Source organism: Sparus aurata, chromosome 8 (assembly GCF_900880675.1).
Source record: "Sparus aurata chromosome 8, fSpaAur1.1, whole genome shotgun sequence".
In the NCBI taxonomy this organism is placed as follows: domain Eukaryota; kingdom Metazoa; phylum Chordata; class Actinopteri; order Spariformes; family Sparidae; genus Sparus; species Sparus aurata.
In genome coordinates this window covers 26,429,635-26,450,278 of record NC_044194.1, presented here as the reverse complement: position 1 = coordinate 26,450,278, position 20,644 = coordinate 26,429,635, and the positions used below count along the sequence as shown (strand labels likewise).

Sequence of the window (20,644 nt, the reverse complement as noted above, 5' to 3'; positions counted from 1 at the left end):
TTACAGTCAACAACATTTGTGTTTTGGTTCGACTCACTGCTCTCGTCAGCAAAAAAGCTGCAAAAGGCCGACAGACAAACCGGTTCATATCACGGAGCGTTAAAGGATAGATTCACCACTCCCAAAATGCAGTTGTTATTTACTAACCTCCATGCCGAGATGGAATGTGGGTTGTTTCCTGATCTGCAAAATGTTCCTAGAGCTTCTCAACAAAACAGCATTGCAGCATTCTCTTGAACCACCTGAGCTAGCGGGCACCCCAAGACATGATTTGTGAAGTACAAAAGCTCACCCAACTTTCCATCAGCATGGGGGTGTATAGATAATGACTGGTTTTCATTTTGTGGGAACTGTTCCTTTAAACCAGAGCCATCTTTTTCTCAGGCTTTAGTGAGGAATAAAACCCGAGGCTAAAAGGAATTAATTGTGGATTTACTGCAGGACGTGTCAAAAAAGGTGCCGTTTGCTGCATATCAACGTGAAGGTGACACGTAAGTATTTGTCTATTGCTGGTTTCTGCTGCCCTGAAGTGGCCAAGAAATATTATTGCACATAAAGAATGATATACCAATCATGTAAAGACAGTATCAGCCCTGGACAGGTAAAGGGTTAATAATGAATGGTCCTAGAATTGGCTAATTAATTTATACCTCAATTATTTTTGTTCAGTGATCCACAGCTAATTATCTCAGCCTGACTTGCAGTGTAATTGATCACCACTGAACTCAGCAAATACCTCAGAATAAACCCTGTTTGTACCTACCTCCCTGAAATTAATCATTGATACAAATATATCAGACATTTAAAAAAAAAAAAAAGGGCAGGTAGACACGTAGCATTTAGCGGTCGTATTTATTCCATTCCCATAACATGACAATTCTCTGACAAGGAACAACTACAATGATAAAAGACATTTTCAACATTCTGCATTCAATCAATGATTGAATGTCAGCAAAATGAAATTACGCTGATTAATTCTGGACAGGTTCATGATCTTTTATACAGTTAGTGAATTATTAATTTACTTAATCAAACCTGTCAACATGTCAGATAATGGCTCGTTATTTGAAAAGCAAGACTGATACAGCTACTGCTCGTACAACTGAAGTCCAACCAGTCACAGGAGAGAACTCAGGCCTTCGTTCACACAGATGGACGGAGCCACTGCTCAGAGATCACATCAAAAGTCTTAAGCCAACAAAGGACATACTGTGTACACTGAACCTAAATCATTTAAGAGATGAGCTGACTTTCCACTTGTCTTTCAGAGTGCTGAGCTTAAGTGGTACAAGAAACCAATGGCTCAAAGCAGCCCTGAACAAGAGGGAGAGACCCAGTGCTTTGGGGGCTGTTTTTAAATAGACAAGAAGACTACAGTGAGATGAAACGACCACAGAGGCAGGGTGGAAGTTTACCAAGAGCCAACTTTATGCTGAGAACAGAAGTCTGAAGCTGAAACTACAGTACTTGTAGGAGGCTAAAATCAATTACAAGTACACCGCTTTTCTTTTCCTCTGTACACAAGCATGCAAAGAGAAGACATCTGCTGTCCTCTTTCCCTTAACACCCATATATTCAAGCAGATTCCACAGGGATGTTGTTTTGCTGGGTAAAGTCATCAATCGTTGCTCTAATAAATATAGAAGTGGCTCATTTACAGCTGGCTGAGTGTCAGTGGTCTGTTAACATGTCAGAAGCAAGGAACCCGAGTTTTGTAGGCGTTCTTATCTTTTCTGAACCAAAGGGAGAAGAAAAGAGGAGAGGAAATGGAGACGGGAAAAGTTTGTTGATTTGTAACTTAGTTAAGACTCAACCAGCACCTTTTATTCAACTTCGCCACAACCCCCTCTCCTCCTCTCTCCACCCCCCGGCAGACACTTCCCTCTCTTAATTCTCTCCCAGTTTAAGCCGTGCAAACTTGTTGGCAATCTGTAGCGCCTCCTGCAGGCACTGCGTGTTCCTGCCTGTGGCCTGGGCTGACATATCCTTGCCGCCTCCTTTGCCGTCCAGTAGGGGGCACAACTCCTGAACCCACTCGCTGGCCTTCAGACCACGGTTGGCCACATCCTGGAAAGACAAGGGGTCAAGGGTGCGGTTAGACGTGTTCTAGGCCCAGCACACTGTGCGACTGAATGAACAGGTGTGTTACCTGTGGGACTTGACACAGGCAGGTGATCTTGCCGGCGTCGGGGTCAACAGTGAAGAGCATGGCAGCGGTCTGAGGGGAATTTTTCTTCAGCAGCTTCAGTGACTCATTCAGTGCCTGAGATAGACGGAGGGAGAGAAGTAGTGAAGGAGGAAAAAGGAGAAGAGAAGGAGGGGGAGAGTAGAAACGAGGAGAGAAGAAATTGTAAAGTCTCCTAATCAGCACTATTTGATGTCTCAAGGTCAGAATTAATGGGCCACTGAGCTGATTTGGTCCTGTGGCAATGTAACAAGCAGATAAGCCACGAGGCTGCCTGAGAAAATGTGCAATACTGCAGAGATAAACTGAATTTCTGATACTGTTTGCACTCATTTATTTTTGTTCCTGATGCAGATGAAGTCTTGGGGTTTGGATTAAAGTTTTCTTCCTGCATGTATATGTAGGGTCTCCATTCAGCTACATAATTTCAGTCTGTTTTTCAAGACATATAATTTTGGAGGTTGTTTAAAGTCCTCTCACCTTAGCAGAGGCTCCGGTCTCCATCTCCATGATGAGCAGCGGTTGGTTGGGGTTGCTTTGAATCACCTCATTGGTCTTTTCCAGGACTCTGTTCTGGATGTCAGCCTTGTAGCTGCGGTCCAGGTCGTCCATAATTTTCTTCAGGCCCTTTAGGGTTTCCCTCATCTCATCCTTCTGCCACTGGGAGATCACAGCAGTGCCTATTGACTATAGAGAGGACAACAGACATGTTGATACCACCACACAAAGTTGTTCTGCTGGGAACCCTTTGCACAGAAATGCCATTTACCTCCGTCATGTCAGCGATCTCCTTCTGCATGTCCTTGTTCGGGGCTTTCTGCTGCTTCACCTTGTCTCCCAATGCGGACAAAGACTGGTGCAAGGAGTCGGCTTTCCTCTGGGCCTGGAGAATGTGAGACACGGAGGCATGAAACAAGAGCAAAGAGTGAAAAAAAGGAGCAGAGTGGGGAAGTGAGAAGGAAGATAAAAATTCAAAATTAAAAAAGATACAGAGGAGGATCAAACAGGAATTGTTGTCTAAAAATAGTAAAGATTAATTTGGCCTCAGGGCCTGGATAGAGGGGGGAAAATGCAAAATGCTCCCATCTACATCCAAGTTCACCACAAGAAAAAAAAAACAAGCTTCATTAAACTTTCATCACCTGGGTGCTTTTTCACACCAGAGACCCAAATAAGTCATAGTTCCTCAACTGAGACACATCACTATTTAATCAGTTAGGTTTTTCTCTCCAGAATATGTCTGAATATTTGACCATCAATATGCCAAAATAAGTAATCATTTCATTTTAGACAGACGTGAAACTGTAGGAATGATAAATCCACCTACTTTTCTCAATATCTTAACACACTTCTGTGCAAGTGTGGGTGGATGGTCTCCTATGAACACAATACTGGAAGCAAGCACTTGACGTGTGTGTCTGTGTGTGTGTGTGTGTCTGTGTGTGTGTGGGGTGTACCTTCTGGGCCTCTGCTCCTGTCACAGCAACAATGCGGCGGATGCCCTTAGCAATGGCCTCCTCTGAGACGATGACAAACGGCGAAGCGTGACCAGAGTTCTGCAGATGGCTGCAGATAACAGAAAGCAACAGCACATTATGAACAGTGTTATACAACTGTGGGAGGCAGCCGAGAGGGAGAGGGGTGAGGAGAAGGAAGAACACGAGCAGGAGAGAAAACATGACACAACAACAGCGGCAGGAATAAAAGGGGCTCTTTGAAGTGGCAGATTAAAACGGCAACAAAGACAACATCAGTGTACTCGAGAGGAATATTTTAAAACATTAAGTTGCATAAAATGGTCAGACATGCACCTAAAAAAAAAAAAACAAGCTTGATGTAAATGTCTCCTCCTGAGCCAATTTCAACACCTGTGCACATAAAATACTGCTCGGAAATCATTTTGACTGAGACGGTAATCAAATAAAAATTCCTGTTATAATTTATGTAAGAGCAGGGCGTCTTGGCATTCAGGTGAATTTTACAGCCAGGAGCAGACACTGCAAAAGTCAGTGGAGCAAGTCTAATCACTGGATTGAGCTCTACAAAATGTTCAAGGCCTTCTCCGTACAGGGACACGGCCGTCTCACCACGAAGACCCCCAAATCCAAATAATGGTTTCCACTTTACACACAACCACAGGGCAAATCTGGTACTTCTGAAAACTTCATGCAGATGAAGTCATTTAAGTTGCAGAACACACGCAGTAATACCAGCAACACTTCAGATATAATAGTAAACATGCACTTACATCAAAGCAGGAGCTCATGTAAGAAAAGTGCAAACAGGTTTAAATGTTCCACCCTGTCATGTGTTTTTGTTCTGCTACCTCACTCCTTTTCACAAACATTTGAATCTTTACAGAAACGCAGTCAACAAAAACCATCATGAGTAATGACACACAGCTACTGTCAAGAGCGTGTAAGTGCAGAAGCAGTGAGGCTGAACGAATGAAATATGGTTTAGACTGACATTTAAGACAGGGAACAAGAAATCTGAATTTCAGTGCGTTTTTATTTTCCCTTCACTGTAACCACATCTGTGATGTTCTCTTTCCGAAAATAAGAATCTGTCACACCTGACATTTGGGATTTTAAATGTTCCTTTGTTGAACCAGGGCTATTCATAAACAAGATGTAAACATTTTCCACATGAGTTTTGTTGCCATATAGTTTTTCAGTACGCATTTGTTGTGACAGAAGATACCAACCGGTTGTCACGGGGCAAATAAATACTCTGCACCTTAGTTGGCTTGGATTCACCAAAGCAGAAACTAAATGAGGTATCATACTCACGTTCCACCACAAAACTCAATAGAGGTGAGAGAACCAGCAGCGCTGTCGGGGTCCTTCACTAGCTCCTCAACGGGGATACCGATAGACACAACTCGGACAGGGTCGGGGTAGGTCTCATCGAATACAGCACGCAGACCCTGAATGGCCTTGGCTTGTGCAAGAGGGGCTTCCATGGCATAAACCGTCTGCAGAGAGCAAAGTTTTGGAGAGAAAGCACTGTCAACGGAGGGCTTCGATGGAGTTTTATTCATAACTATTACCAGATTGAAATAAAAGAAAAATCCATTGTTATGAAAGAGGCAAGGCCATGTATAACATCAATCAGGATTGGAAGTTCGGTAGTGTTTTTTTTTCTCATTTCTTTTTCAGGGAAACCAGAAGATGTTCAGTAAGTTCATCAACATCATTAAGAATGAATACATATCTAAAGACCATCTTGTGTGTTCCACTGACCTTGGCTTCTCTTATCAAGGCACAAGCAATCTCCTCAGTCCGCCGGACCTCCCCTGTGCTCAGGGCACCTTTAGCAGTGAAGTCAAAGCGTAGGCGGTCGGCAGCAACCAGTGAGCCCCTCTGGTCTGCTTCCCCCAAAACCCCCCGCAGGGCAAAGTTCAGGATGTGTGTGGCAGTGTGGTTGCTCATGATGGGCCTACGACGAGCCTGAAAATAATAATAATTGTTGGATAAACAAACCAGAGCTTAATCAAGAGCCAATTAACCAGGCAGATCACAGCAAAAGCTCTTGAAGATGTGTCAAAAAAAAAACTATATTCTCATCTTTTCACTGACCAACAATGAACAATATAATTTATGTGGTATACTACATATGTTCTCACCTCATCTAAACGTAAGGTGACCTGGTCTCCAACCTTCAGCGTGCCATAGACTGTCCCCACATGGAGAACGTACCCTCCTCGGACCTGTGTATTCTTCACTGTGAACTCCATTCGCTGCAAATAAACAAAGACGGATGGCGAGACAACATGATCAGACATGTTTTTTTGTCTTGCTGATGCACTGTGTGTTGTAGCATTTGGACATTAAAATTATAAAACTCATGCTTCAAAATGTCAGAAGTGCTTTGATGATGTCAAACATGGAAATGAACATTCATCAAGGCAGAAATTGTCCCCTTCGAAATTTTTGGAAAACAGTATCATGACAAATACAAAAGACTGACATCTGAATAGACTTCTTGACGTATGGTCTTTTGCAAACTGTGATATAAATGTGTTTTATGCCGATCAGGTTCTCACCTATGAGACAGATGAGAGCAAGTTATCATTTTGGATCTATTGTCCAAATTGTGTTATTTTTTTTGGCAGTCTCTGTTGACTGGCAGAGGGTTTTTTGCCTGCAGGCATTATTTCCACCAACTACCAGACCATCAGTCCAGAAACCATGACTCCAAAAAAGTGCGGAGGCTGTAGAGCATAACTACAAACAGAATGCAATGCTTTGCCTTTCCCTTTTTAACCTATATGACATTGTACATTGTTTTACCTGCAATGTGATCACTACGTAGTTTGAGGAAAAAGCAACTTACAGTCTGAAAATTAACCTAATGAGGGTTTCTTAATGCCTCGGACCTCATGATGTTCTCAAACAGCATCCGTGGAGCCCATTAAAACCACTGAGAAGCACTCACCCATCCACTTTTCAACTTTCTTCCATTTAAACATTGCACTTACATCCCCTGTGCCGTCGTCCTCTCTGAGCATGTAGCCCTCATCAAATGTCTGTCCACCCTGCTCAGCGTAGAAGGATGTCTGGTCCAGCACGACACCGCACTCCTGACCCGTGGTCACTTCATCACAGAAGGCGCGGTCACGGCGCAGGGCCAGCACTGTTGCTGAGGTCTGCTCAAATTCTAGACATGCAGACGATGATGGTTAGTGAGTGAATGTCCTTAAGATATAGCCACTGAAGCTCAACTTTTCTGTTGTGAGAGGTTAAATCACTGACCGTATTTGCCGTCTTCATCAGCAGTGTATTTGTATTTGGGAGAATCATCTGTGGCGGGTATATTTATGTTTCTGAGCTCTTCGATGGCATAGATGTCCAACATGATGTGGTCCTCGTCTCCTGCACCCTTACCCTGGGACTTCAACTACACATACACACACACAAACTGTGTTGTTATTTGGTTATAAACACAAAATCTACAACAATCAGTTCAATAGACACAAACTTGATATTTGTAAAAGGGAAACTAAGGAAACATATTTTGAGAAGTGACATAACTAAAATTATTGAGAGGCAAAGCAAATCATAATTGTTTTTCTTCCTAATCTGCAAATTAACTTAATAACTGGACAGCATTTTAATCCTGGTAAATAAAACCTGAATGTATACAGCCAACAAAAACATAACTTTGCTGGTTTCCCCTACCAGTTCCAAAAAGAGCATACATACAATGCAACAACACTAGAGCACAGAAGTGTGTGCACTCTCACAAAAACGTGGTCTTGTATAATGATACCAAAATTTCCACTTGTACAATCTAATGTGACTCAACACATCATCCCATCTTTGTAAAGCTTAGAATGATCAGTCTGTGTTGTCACCCTCTCATGTTCATACTCTTTGAACCCATGTCTCTCTGATTAACATGAACAAAAGCAAAGTTTACATGCTTCACAAAGGATTTACTGCAAGTCTACTATGTTGTATTAACTAGCTAAGATTGTGCCTAACAGATTTGAGTCTACATGACAGGATAAGTAAGAAACATATAAGCATAGTGTGTCAGACTGTAGAATCATCATGTATACAGACTGTTCAGACAGCAGTCTCAATCTGCATAAAACTAGAAAATAAATAAATCTCTTTGCAAAATCAAACAGGGTAATACGGTGCTGTAAAATAGATGAAGGTTTATTTAAACAGCAGGTGCATGACTCCTGATTCTAACTTACAGTGCAATACTACACAGCGCTGACAGAAGGCAAAATGACATACTCCCGGGACACAAACCACTGTTCAGTCAGGTTTCCCCTCACAGAACAGTCTGGCCAAATTCAAACAGTCAGTAACCTTTCCTCCACCCTTTCTTCCACCTCCTCACCTGTGCTGCCTTCTTTTCCTCTTCAAATGCAGCCAAGTCCACGGCCATGCCTTTCTCCTCTGCGATGAGGGAGGTCAGGTCCAGAGGGAAGCCGTATGTGTCATACAACAGCCATGCCGTGTCACCTGGAAACACAGACATCGAGATGAGGTGTTTGTTTGGAGCAACAATGAAAAAAAAGCTTTACTGTGTTCACATACTAGGAATCTGAGTTCAGTTTCAAGTTGCTTTCCATGTTACACACAGTTCTTTTTTCAGGAATACAGATGGAAATAGACATCTAAAACAAGGATTACAAAGCTGATTTAAGATAAGTAAAAGTAACTCATTATGTTCATTTAAGTAGGCACACTATGTTTATATACTGTAAATACTAAACAAGAATATCATTGTGCAAAGAGCAATAAATTAAATAGAGTATAAATACTCTAGAAATACTTTTTGCTTTCTTTGCCGTTACCATTTCAACATGTAATCAGACTACATTTTGCTGCTCCAGCCCAGCGCTTTTGTGTGCTAGAACAAAGCTGAAAACTTTGTGAACTGCAGATAGTCCCTACAGATGCCTTCACTGATACAGAGCTCTTCTCTCAGGCTCTTTCTCATGGCTTGGAATTTAAAAAAAAAATAAAAATGCATATTTGGAGCTCCTGCCTTCATTATTCATTAGGTGCGGGTTCTTGCAGGTCCCTGCACTACAACATTTCACCATGGTTATGCACTAGCACGGACAAAAAAGATCCATTACAGAATGTAATATCGGTGCTGGTGACCTCTTTGTTTGCAACTTCAACTACATGGCAGATTGATCACCCTGTGACAGCCACCGACCCACTCTCACCCCGTAGTGAGTGGTAACGCATCTCAGCAAGCAAGTCTCACCTGGGATGATCTTGCAGTCTCCCAGACTCATGATCTTCCTATCGAGGATACGGCGTCCCCTGCTGAGGGTTTTGAGGAACTGCACTTCCTCCTCATTAATAATGTCTTTCACCATGTCTGGGTCTTTCTTCAACTCTGGAAAGGCATCACCCTGTAGAGTGAGAGTGAAAGAAGACGGGGTGAGAGAGGGATGGGAATGAGAAGCAGAGAGATGAGATGGGAGAAGAAGACACCATTTAAATCACTTGTCATGTGAATGTAAGAATTTACTATTGTGTTTAATATTTTAAATTATTAATAAAATATTCTCTATTTTAACAAAATCTCACCAGGGACTCGACCACAACATCCACCAGAGAGGCGAAAAAGCCTTTCTGAGCTTCAAGCTTCTCATGGGAATAACGGACAGCACGACGCAGGATCCTCCTCAACACATAGCTGAACATGGTGGAAACAACAAAACATTATGATGTGGTACAGAACAGTTCAGTAAAACTGTTTCGGATATACACAAATTCTGTGCTCCACTGTCTACAGATAGTGTCTATGCTTATATTATTTTTAGGGGTGGGCGGATTGATCCAAATATTGATAGTATCGATACCAAGGTGAGTATTGGTATCGGATCGATACTAGCGTGATGAGTATCTCTTCTATAAATTCAGCAAATCGCTTGCATTTCTTCACAGAGTTTGTGTGAGCGCAGCGTCTCTCTCAGTCCTTAAAGTGCAGCGCTCCTCTCCACCTCTGTCACTCCGCTCACTCAGGTTCACTGTAACTAACTCAAAAATATATACTTATATTAAGATATATAAAATCTTTGTCCTGTGTTTATCGTTATTATAATCATGGTCAACTAATTAAAGGCAAAAGTACAAAATCATTAATTGATCAGGAATTTTAAAGTAAAAAGTATCAGTATCGGTATCAGTATCGACAATACTGGCCCTGTATTTACTTGGTATCGGATCGGTACCAAAATCTGCAGTATCGCCCACCCCTAATTATTTTAGCTTTGTAATTTTCCTCCTTTTTCCTGCCCTGGCATGTCTCACCCTCTTCCTGTGTTGTCAGGCCGACCACCATCTGATAGGGCAATGGTGATGGTGCGGGCGTGGTCAGCGAGCACACGGTAGGCCATGTCAATACCGTCGGCATCCTCAGCACCTACTTTACCAGTGTAGGGTCGAGCACCTGTACCCTGAAATGAAATGATATTTTAAATGTGTATTAGATCAGTAGCTCCAAACCATTATTTCTTACTTCTAATGTATGCCCAGAGTCTTTCATCAGCACGACTCACCATGCCTAAAAAATGCCCAACTGGGTGATGTTTAAAGGTCTCACTTGAAATTCATGGTTCATGTTTAAACAATGCATCTAGTACTTAAAACTAGATGTCTTGTGTTTGCTTGCTCGACTTTATGATCAATCTGAAATCTAATGATCTCAATCAAGCACATGTTGTTAATATATTATAACAGAATCAGAAGGTGTTCTACAGCATGCAGATGACCTGCCTAGGCTTAATTTATTGGATATTGAGACAGTAAATATACTAAAGTTCAACCTAACCCATTTCTAATACTTTTTCTGCACTTATTTTAAACACAAAGTGAAGTAATTATTCTAACTGAATCACTATTTGTATTTCTTATTATATTTTTGACACATACGCTTGGTTAGGAGTCACATCGTTATATTTATTATGTTTCTTTCACCACCCCAGGAGGGGATTTGGATCGCATTGCTGCCACACAAGTCCATTATGAATATAGTTTTTACCAATATGTAAATTTTACCTCTACAAACACACACAAGTACAATAGCAGAGACCATTGTGGTTACCTTGAACCGTACGATAAAACAGCAAATGACTGGATGGCTCGGTGTTAAATTTCTCTACCAGCAAAAATTATTACAGCTAAAAATTGTAAATTGACTGATGGAAAATAAGTTGTTACTCATCTATTCCCTTAATGCTTCTATTTAAATACATAAATCTGGGGCATTTCCATACCTTCTGAATGGCTTCAAAGTACGGGATGAAAAGGTCAGTGTCATAGTTGGACATCTTGTTTTGCAGGACGGACACCAGGCGCTCCAGACCCATCCCTGTGTCGATGCTCTTCTTAGGCAGAGGCTTCAGCTCAGTCTCAGACTCTCTGCAAAATCAGGAACACATGTTAACTGGTCAGAATATGAATGTAAGGACAATTGACAGGTAGCCTTGCAGCTGGAGAGCACACAGGTTTTCTACTGAGTGCATGTGCTGGAAAGGTGATTTGTTTAGGAGTTTTCCTCTTCAGTTTGTTAAAGGAGGATCAAACTGTTTTGTTTGGCTCGAGTCACATTTTGCATTATTTTGGACATTCATTATTTCTGTAAACATAAAACCAGATTAAGGTTATACACATCCCAGTAAACAGGTTTCTTGTTACTCTTGTATAGCTCAGACAATGATTAGGTGTGTCCAAATTCCACTATGAGCTGATCTCACTTTATGGGCAGGCTCATATCATCACAAAGCCAGTGATCATTTGAACATTCTTTATAGAGTCCACTGGTTACAGGCCTGTATGCAGAGTGAGTTTGAGAGCGTTTTGTTCACTTGATCAGAGATAGCAGGTGAAAAATAACTATTCAGTAATTCTTGAAGAAACATGAGCAAAACCATTTTGAGCGATCACCTGCATGGAGACTAAAATCAACACTGTGAACACTTGATTTAGTTTGGTTTGAATTGTTTGAGCTGGTGTGGAAGCTAAGGTCAAAACAGCCACACAAAAATTACCGCTGGAGTTGAAACCAGTTTGTTTGGTTTGAAAGTGAAACAAGGCAACTACAGGACTTTACGATAATAATGTATGAACAAGCATGAACAAAAACGCTTAACTAAACTAAACTAAAATGTATGTGCTGATCATTGAAACAGTCAAGTAAGGCGCGCACCTACAAATGTCTGCAGGGATTTTTGGTAATCATTCATAGAACAAAAAGCAGAGTGTCCTACTGCGTCTATGTCAGGAGCTCCTCATTAAAAAAATAAGTGCACCAGTGGGACCACACAGAATGAGCTAATCATTAGTCGAGTTCCTGCTTCAACTAATAATCAATTATTCCAAATGAGCTCTTCGTGATATCAGAGAACATAAATAGAAGCATAAACAGCCAGTAACTGCTGACTTGCCGTCACACCTTCACACCACCAGCAGCTGCGACCTCCATGCAACCCCATAATGAACAATTCCATCCACAGACCAAACAAAGATACATCTATAAATCAATGAATTAGGACCCTCATTAGGGTCTCTGTGTTTGTCTGTTACCTGTTGAACTGTATGAACACCAGGTTCCAGATCTCCAGAACATTGGGATCGTCCATGTTCACCAGGTGAGAGGCGTCCCTTCCTCCGATGCGGTCGTAGTGGATCTCACTGCAGGGGCCGCAGGGACCGGTGTCTCCCATCTCCCAGAAGTTATCCTTCATGCTGCCTGGGAGGATACGAGCCTCCTCCATCCTGAGAGAATGCCACATGGGCAGATAGAGAAGACCGAATTAAAATCAATTCTGTTCAAAGGCAACAATGAAGTTGTAGAAAATCAGGGCTATGAGCATTACATTACACCTTCTATTATATGATACTGAATAAAATACTTTGGTACATTGATCATATTATGTAATATTAAAGTATATTGGATACATGTTATACTGTTTAATTACGTAATATATTATATTTCTAATTTCTATATTTTACAGACAAAATAAGAATCATAACTTAATTGTATTACAAGCGTACACAGCGATTAATAGACTTGCTCACTATGCCACCTTTATCTTGTAATTCTGAGTTCAATTGCTCTAGCATAGTTTCCATTTTTATTCCTTTTCTAATCTTAATGATATATACTATACCTTAGTATATATTGTTTACTTTCGCCATTTATCTGTATTGATTTCTGTCCTTATGCTGCTGAAAACCTCAATATCAATAAATATTCAATAAATGATTCTCTCATTGTTAACATATAATTACACAGAAGACACAAAATGAAGAAGGAAAGATATAAAAGATCAAATAAACATAAACTAAGATGAAAGGCTACAAAAACAACAGAAAAACATTATCACATTTGAAATCAGAAGTAAAAAGTTTTTTTAAGTTTTCAACTGAAAAATTAAATAAATAAATACATGGTAGATAACTGCACTATTGAAACACCATGTGGAAAAAAGTTTCATATATGAGGTCTAAAGAGAGGTGGAGTCATGGTGAGGGAGAAAGTCTTCTAGGCCATTGTTGTAGGCAGTGAGTTGGCTCTGTGACAAAGAGCTGTAAGTAATTCTTAGAGGAGGGAGCGGGTCCTCCCAGGAGATAAAGGAAATGCTCACCCTAGGTCGATCCAGATCTGTTTGCACTCCAGGTCGGGCTCCAGGCCTGCATCAGCATGACCCCCAAAGTAAGTCACATAAAGACGCTCTATGGGAATTCCAAACTCCTGGGTCAGCAGATCCAAGGCCATCTTACAGGCCAGTTGCTGCAGAGGGTGGTGGAAAAGATGAAAAGAGACAGAGAGGACAACAAGCCAGAAGCGTAAGAGAAGGTTTCCCCAGTGTGGTAAAGAAAAAAAATTGTGTTTCTGATTCTAAATCAATACTAAATTTAATTACTGAACATAAATTATGCTAGTTTCTTCATAGTTTCTCCAAACTGTATCGGAATGTCGAACAGATCAGAAAACACACCTACAAACACACACAGCCATCGTATGTGGCTGCCAACTGTGACGTTAGAGGAAAAATATTTGGATACATTTTGGATGTAAAATTTTCCTGGAGAAGAGATGGCCATTAACTTCAGGCTCCTTCTAATAGTTTTTAATTATGTATTTTTTACAGTCGATCTGTGACTGCAGAGGTCATATTGGAGTTGTAAAATTCCCTAATAAACAAAAGGCGTAACGTTCTGTATCACCACAGCAGAAAGAAAGTCATAATTTTTGCTGCATTAGATCAAGTAAAATAACTCACTCAGCCACAGCAAGGACAAGAGAATATTGGGGTTCATGCATCAATTGGATCAGTCTGTATATAGATTACCACTTTCTTTTCATATCAAAATAAAGGGCACTACAGCAGATAAAGTAGGTCTACGACAATAAGTCTGCAAGGCCAAAATATCGAGCCATAATCATCCGTCTGTATTAGAGCCCGACCGATAAAGGATTTTTAAGGCCGATACAGATACAAATATTTGGTGATTTAAAAATCTGATGCGTAACAAAACAACCTTGGTATTGCACATAAAAATTGACAGCAGTAATGCACGTAGGTGACAGACAGCCATCTATATTGCACAGAATTTACAAGCAATTTACACACAGGGAGCCGATGGTTTTCTCAATAAAGTTTTTTTTGAATGCCCCGCGCAAGTTCTTTCATGGGGGGTTATGTTAATAGCTCCTCTTCTTCAGTCGTATCTGTAAACACCATCTGAATAAAAACACACATCTGGGCTGTATTGCCGGTGTCTGTCGACTCGTCTAACTGCGGTAAGAAACACTCGCAGTCTGCAATGGCTCTCTGAAGCTGCTGTGTCAAATCCTCTGCCATTAATTCACAGTGCTATATAACTGTACTTCTTGACAGCTGAAGAGCTTTGATTGATGATAATATTTCTCGTTTGTTTTTAAAATCCCGAAACAAGGGAGTCAGCTGCCTCACCGAAGGCCTCTTTTATCATCTCTCCAACTTGGAAGGACTTCTTATGACTGTTGTCCAATTAACTAGTTCCCTCACTTTTCTCTTTTGCAGTTCGCTTTTCGGAGGGATGTCAGCGTTGTACTTTTTATGAACAGTTCGGAGTTTGTGCAAGTATGGTGATGCATGACCTGTACAAAAAGAGATCTCAGACTGGCCATCCTGTACTTCCATCAGGTGGCAAAGACTCGACCTGCTGCAGAGTGCCCTCTGGTGGACAAACTATGGAACGCCAACACTTATAACATGATTGAAGGGTGTTTTCAACCGTTTTTATTTTATTTTTTTAAATATTCATTTATCGGCCAGTATAAATGCCAATATGGATAGTTTGGAAAATGCCTAATATCGGCCCGCCGATAAAACGGTCGGGCTCTAATCCGTATAGACGATGTATGCAGAAATTCTGAAACAAATATAAGAGATCCTTATCAAGACCATTGTTTGTTACGTTTTTTATATAAATTAAAAATTACAAACTATCTGCCGATGTACTGTATCGTAACACAATCAAGAAAGTAAAAAAAAGAGACACAACTGAAAAGGATGTCAGTGTAACACCTTGAAATAGTCCCCAAAGGACCAGGAGCCCAGCATCTCGAAGAAGGTGTGGTGGTAGACATCTTTGCCCACGTCGTCCAGGTCGTTGTGTTTGCCCCCTGCACGAATACACTTTTGGGTGTTAGCAGCACGCTGCAGCCTGGCCATGGGATGGGACGGATCGATGGTATTGAGAAAGATGGGCTTGAACTAAATGGGATGCACAAGAAGCAAATTCATGAGTTGTGTTCAGAGTCTAAATGTGGCGAATCAAAGGGTACATCTAAAAGGGCCCAGATATTAGTTGAAGACTTGTAAACACATGGATAGTGTACCTGGTTCATGCCAGCATTGGCGAAAAGCAGTGTGGGGTCGTCCATCGGGATGGTGGATGACGAGTGGACATACTGGTGCTCATGGCGACGGAAGAAGTCAATAAACTTCTCGCGGATTTGAGCTGCACTCAAAGAGGAGTCCATTCTGAATCAGCTCTTTATAAAAAAAAACACACACACACCCCAGAGAAAATTATAGACTTTGACCATCAAGCATGTTGAAAAAGGCAGCTCTAGTGGGTAGTTATGGACATGTCGAGTAAAACTGTTGTGGTTCCTTTATCGTGTCCCACTGTGCAACATGAACACTGCTGTGTAATCTACTTGTACAGCTAACAGCATGGCAAATAAAAAGACAGAAACCATTCTGAACATGTGGTTGCAAGGCCTTGTTATAGGGCAACATACGGAAGGCTTACAATTTGGTCTGGTTAAAGAAAAGTGCTCTAAATAATTTATTAAAACATCCAAAAAGTTACACTGTTGTTGGAATTTATTTTACTCCGTTTGAGTGTGTTGAATGATAATAACTGCAAAGACGAAAGCATATTAAGTGTGGGCTCACATTGTGCACTTCTTCCTAAATGCGAGTCTGAGTCTAATGTCCAGAGTGGACTGAGCCAGCACAATGCAAGGGATGAGATGTCTGCAGAGCACAGACTAGGAAAGTTAAAGGATAAATTGCCTTGTCAAACCAGTCATGTCAGTCAAACCTGGTTACACTCTTCCATGTGACAAACAATGACTTGAACGTGAACACTGGTTGGTGCTCTAATGCCACAGTGTGGCTTCTGCCCCTCCCAGGTTATCTGAAAAGGTTACCAGTGGCCCTACAAATTTTTTTTTTTAATTACCACATTACTGAAGTTAGTTGGTCTTTGGTTACCATGAAACCAGTTAAACCAGTTAGCCTTTCGAGAAAAGCAATAAACCACCTGAGGGACGCTCGAAATAGTGAACATTTGACATGGTGTTTAACATATGACTTAGATGATGATACAGCATTTATCAAAATTATTGCCAGTTACACTCCAATCAATCAGCTAATCATCTTTTTTTCTTCATTTTCATGTCCCTTTGCAGCCACAATTCAAGTCAGTTGGTATGATATGTGTTCTAACAAGCTGCCTTAGCAGAGATGCTCTACTCTGTCATTTCCCTTCAACAAATTGGCCTTTGGCTCTTCTCATAAAGCAACACCAACTCAGGAATCCTGTGAGGTAGTTAAGGAGTGTCACACTGCAGGGCACTGCTTTTAACAGATTCTGATGGAGCAGTTTTGGATCTGAATGTATTCCAAAACAGCACTGTAATATTACTTCAGTGTGTCCTCACTGGAAAAGTTCATCTACAGAGGATTTCACTTTTGTCAGGTTCTTTGTATCATTTCATAACACAAAATATGACTTAACAACAGCCCTAAAACTTGATAAGAAACCACTTTTTAATGTCACGTGACATTGCATGAAGCAAAGTTTAAGACTTTCAATATCCAATTGAGAATAATTTTGGACTTATAACCATGTGCCATAACTACAGTATAAATGGTTAGTCTTTACTAAAAGGCAGCACAGTCTGATTCCCATCGGTGAATTCATTGTGTTAACTAGATAGCAAAGGAAACCACACAGCTGATGCCTTGAGCTCTCTGGGGCTCAACAAGCAGACGGTAAACAGCCATTGTCCCCATCCTGACTACCAAACCACCCAAGTGACAACACATATGGGGCGCAGGGATGGAAATTTTTAGCCTCTATGAAGACCGTCTCAAAAAAACTATGTGTCAGATGAGACTTCATCAGTGATACAGAGAAAACAGGATACAATAGAGGCTGGAGTGACACAGGGGAAATTGTGGGCGAATTGTGCACGTTTAAAGTGCAAATACGGACACAAATAAGGAGGACAAGGTGGTCCTTACTTATTATCACTAGGCTAACCTGGAACTCAGGTGAGTAATAAATGCTGAGATTTATGCCCACTGTGTCAAACTCTAAGTTAGCCTGTGGAGCAGGCTGTGTTTTGTCTCCAAAGTTTGGCTAAGTGAATTCTATCATTCTGGGGGGCTTTTAGTGCCCTCAAATAAAGAGCTAAATGAGTTATATCCGCAGGTCTTAACGCTAATGTTCCAGTTATTCTCGGGGGGTTAATTTACTTCCCTCATGCTGATTAAAACCAGTTGTCCCATGCCACCTTTAAACCTCTCCTGTAAACAAGCGCACAGGGCATTGGACCATAAGATAGTGCCGTTGATACCAACATAGAAGACATCATTACGCTCAGACTGTTTCTAAAAAAAAAACAGTATGCCGCATTATCAGATCAGCTGAGTGTAAACTACTAACGTTATGTTGGAGAGAGGCATTAGCTTGACAAGCTGACGTTAGCAAGCTAAATTTTAGCTAGACAGGCTACCTCCTTATGGTCAACCTGAGAGAGAAATTTTAGCACACAGCTCTCACCAAAAGCCTACTTTACTGAATGGTACATTAAACGTTATTTATTCTACTATAACTTGAGAAAGTGTTAATACTCACAGAAGTCGCTATTCTTGCAGAATGAATCAGTAACAGCTCCTAAACACACTGCTTTAGCCCACGCCGCTCGAACCAGAAAGACAGCACAGCTACACTGAACACGCCCATGGCAGCTGCCCATTGGTCAGCCCACACCGGTACGTCGGCAAATCTTTATTTCTATTGGACAAGCCTACTGTCAATCTTAGCAGAGCCCGCCACATCACTGGTACCAACTTCCCTGACTCGGCTGATGCAATTGAAAAGACGCCGGTGTCATTACAGATACTTTCCCGGCTTGGCAAAGAAATGTGTTGTAAACATTAGTAAAAATTAAAAAAAAAAAAAAAAAAAAAAAGATATTTTGTTAATAATAATTTCGAGTGGTTATATGTATTAGTTTATGTTTGAATGCTTTGTCCATTCGTTATGAGAAGTACCACCAAGTTTGCAATAATTTGGGATTTTGTGACATCATAATCATGATGAAATATTACTGCTCATTGTTGCAACCGCAAATATTTGAGATTTTCCATCTAATTTAGTTTAATTTAATGCCACGCAATAGCGGAATCATTCTCTCTTCTCGTTGTGTTTCCGGGGGAGATATTGAGCGGCGGACTAGTTCACACGCTGCTGTTTGGTTCATTACATTTCCCTGCGCCATGCCGACTGACAACAAACGTGTACGCGGCCCAGAAGTGTCTCAGAGCCCGTCTCTGTTTCTGTGCGAGCCGGCGGGCGCTCTCCCGTCGCACGGCCCCAGAGCGGACGGTCGGCAGCGGGATCAAGTGGACGTCCGGCCCGTCTTTGTCCGCTGCGGACTGGTGAGCCAAGCTAAAGGCTCCGCGTACATCGAGGCTGGAAACACCAAGCTGATGTGCTGCGTTTATGGCCCCAGAGAAACCGAGAGGAAAGACGAGACCGACATGAAATGTGGAAGGTAAGTAGTGATTTTTTAATTTGTTTTATCTATTCATTCAACTTATTTGGCAAAGGACTGTTTTACTTATATGACCAGCAGCATGTTGACTCATATTAGCAGGATTCACTGTTTTACTCAACTGTCAGTTGAGCCTTGCTTTAAAGTGATCTTCAACATGTAACATAAAACTAAACAACAGGGGTTAAGTGGCCAAAATGACATCAGTGAAAACTAGACCAAGTTATAATTATTCACATAATACATCTTTTCAAAGATGAACTGACTGCCCAGGTGCAACTTCATATCTTGTTCCATAAGTAAACCACGCTCTGACCAAAGTAGCTTTAGCTTCTATCAACTTTTAAAGGACGGTAAGAGCTTCTGGCTACATTATTTACTCAAGACATCTTTTCACCACAATTTAAATAAAATGATTTTAAAAAAACAATAAGAAAGTTTTTCTTAAAAAAAAGCAAAAAAAACCATCTTTACCATGTACTATTTATTCTCATTTGGAATCATGTGACTCTGAACTGGGTGTAGCTCGGTTTGCCCTCAAGTGTCCACATCCCTTCTTCATGTTATCCCCTTGAAGTCAACGATGATGTTAATGTCACTGTGATGATACTGTAGAAAGAGTTCATACATTCAAAACTGTCTTTCTTTGTCTGTCCAGGTTGACGACTGACATGCGTTTCGCCCCATTTTCCTGCCCAGAGAGGGGCTCCTGGATTCAGGGAAGCCAGGACAAAGACCTCTCCCTGATGCTGCACGAGAGTCTGCAGCCAGCTGTGTGCCTCCACAAATATCCCCGCTCCCAGATCGAGGTCAACGTGATGGTTCTTGAGAACAGCGGCTCGGTTCTGGCCCACGCCGTCACGTGCGCTTCTCTCGCTCTGGCAGATGCAGGGATCGAAATGTATGATCTGGTGCTTGGTTGTTCCATCCGCCAGGATGGCACGTCTTATGTGGTTGACCCTACTTACACAGAGGAAAACCGCTGCAGCTCAGTCAGCAGCGAGAACCAAGGCGGTCTGACTGTGGCGTTCCTCCCCAGCCTGAACCAGATTTCTGGGCTGCAGTCAGATGGAGAAATGGCAGAAGAGACTCTGACAGCTGGGGTTCGGACCTGCATTGAGGGATGCTATAAACTGTACCCAGTCATCCAACAAGCTCTGGCCAAAGCAGTGCGCAAGGCTGCTCCCCCGCCATCAGAGAGCTGAGAGACTCGTTGGCCAGTAACTGTTTTTTTTCATAGTTTTCTAGTTCAGTTTCCAATCCTTCCTCTGACAACAAGACCTATGTTTCTATGTTGGCAAGAATGTGCTGTAAGTGAAATTTGATAACACAGATTTCAAAATTTTCTTATTAAATAATTTAACAGTGTGCTCTGGGGCTTGAAGGTTTTTCTTGACATTGGAGAATGTTACTGACATTGGTAAGGGAAATCTGACCTCTTTGCTGGTATAGTTACAAATTATATTGTCGTTATGCAATCTACTAAATGCAAAACAACCAAATAAATTCACTCTTTTTCAAATGGGCAGACTTTATATGAACATCCCTAATAGATTTGCTAATAGGAGGTCTCAGCACAGTTATGCTGTTGCTCTGTCAGTAGCTTTGCTGTGGGTCAAGGTT

The 20,644-nt window shown here is 41.4% G+C and overlaps 2 protein-coding genes across 2 annotated transcripts; one reads left to right on the top strand and one right to left on the bottom strand.

Moving 5' to 3' along the window:
• Positions 1–833: 833 nt before the first annotated feature.
• aars1 (alanyl-tRNA synthetase 1) lies at positions 834–18,247 on the bottom strand. The gene is made up of 20 exons (XM_030424704.1): positions 18,100–18,247; positions 15,563–15,718; positions 15,249–15,437; positions 13,320–13,465; positions 12,256–12,447; positions 10,947–11,091; positions 9,982–10,127; positions 9,256–9,364; positions 8,927–9,077; positions 8,045–8,169; positions 6,943–7,087; positions 6,669–6,847; positions 5,814–5,927; positions 5,431–5,637; positions 4,978–5,162; positions 3,643–3,751; positions 2,955–3,068; positions 2,666–2,872; positions 2,150–2,263; positions 834–2,067 (listed from the first exon to the last, which is right to left on the bottom strand). The coding sequence occupies exons 2-20, from the start codon at positions 15,704–15,706 to the stop codon at positions 1,888–1,890; spliced, it is 2,901 nt and encodes a 966-aa protein (XP_030280564.1). The 5' UTR covers positions 15,707–15,718; positions 18,100–18,247; the 3' UTR covers positions 834–1,887.
• A 428-nt stretch (positions 18,248–18,675) lies between these two features.
• Positions 18,676–20,391, top strand: exosc6 (exosome component 6). Its single transcript, XM_030424740.1, has 2 exons — positions 18,676–19,021; positions 19,680–20,391. Exons 1-2 carry the CDS (start codon positions 18,744–18,746, stop codon positions 20,224–20,226), a joined length of 825 nt encoding a protein of 274 aa, XP_030280600.1. The 5' UTR covers positions 18,676–18,743; the 3' UTR covers positions 20,227–20,391.
• Positions 20,392–20,644: the final 253 nt, after the last annotated feature.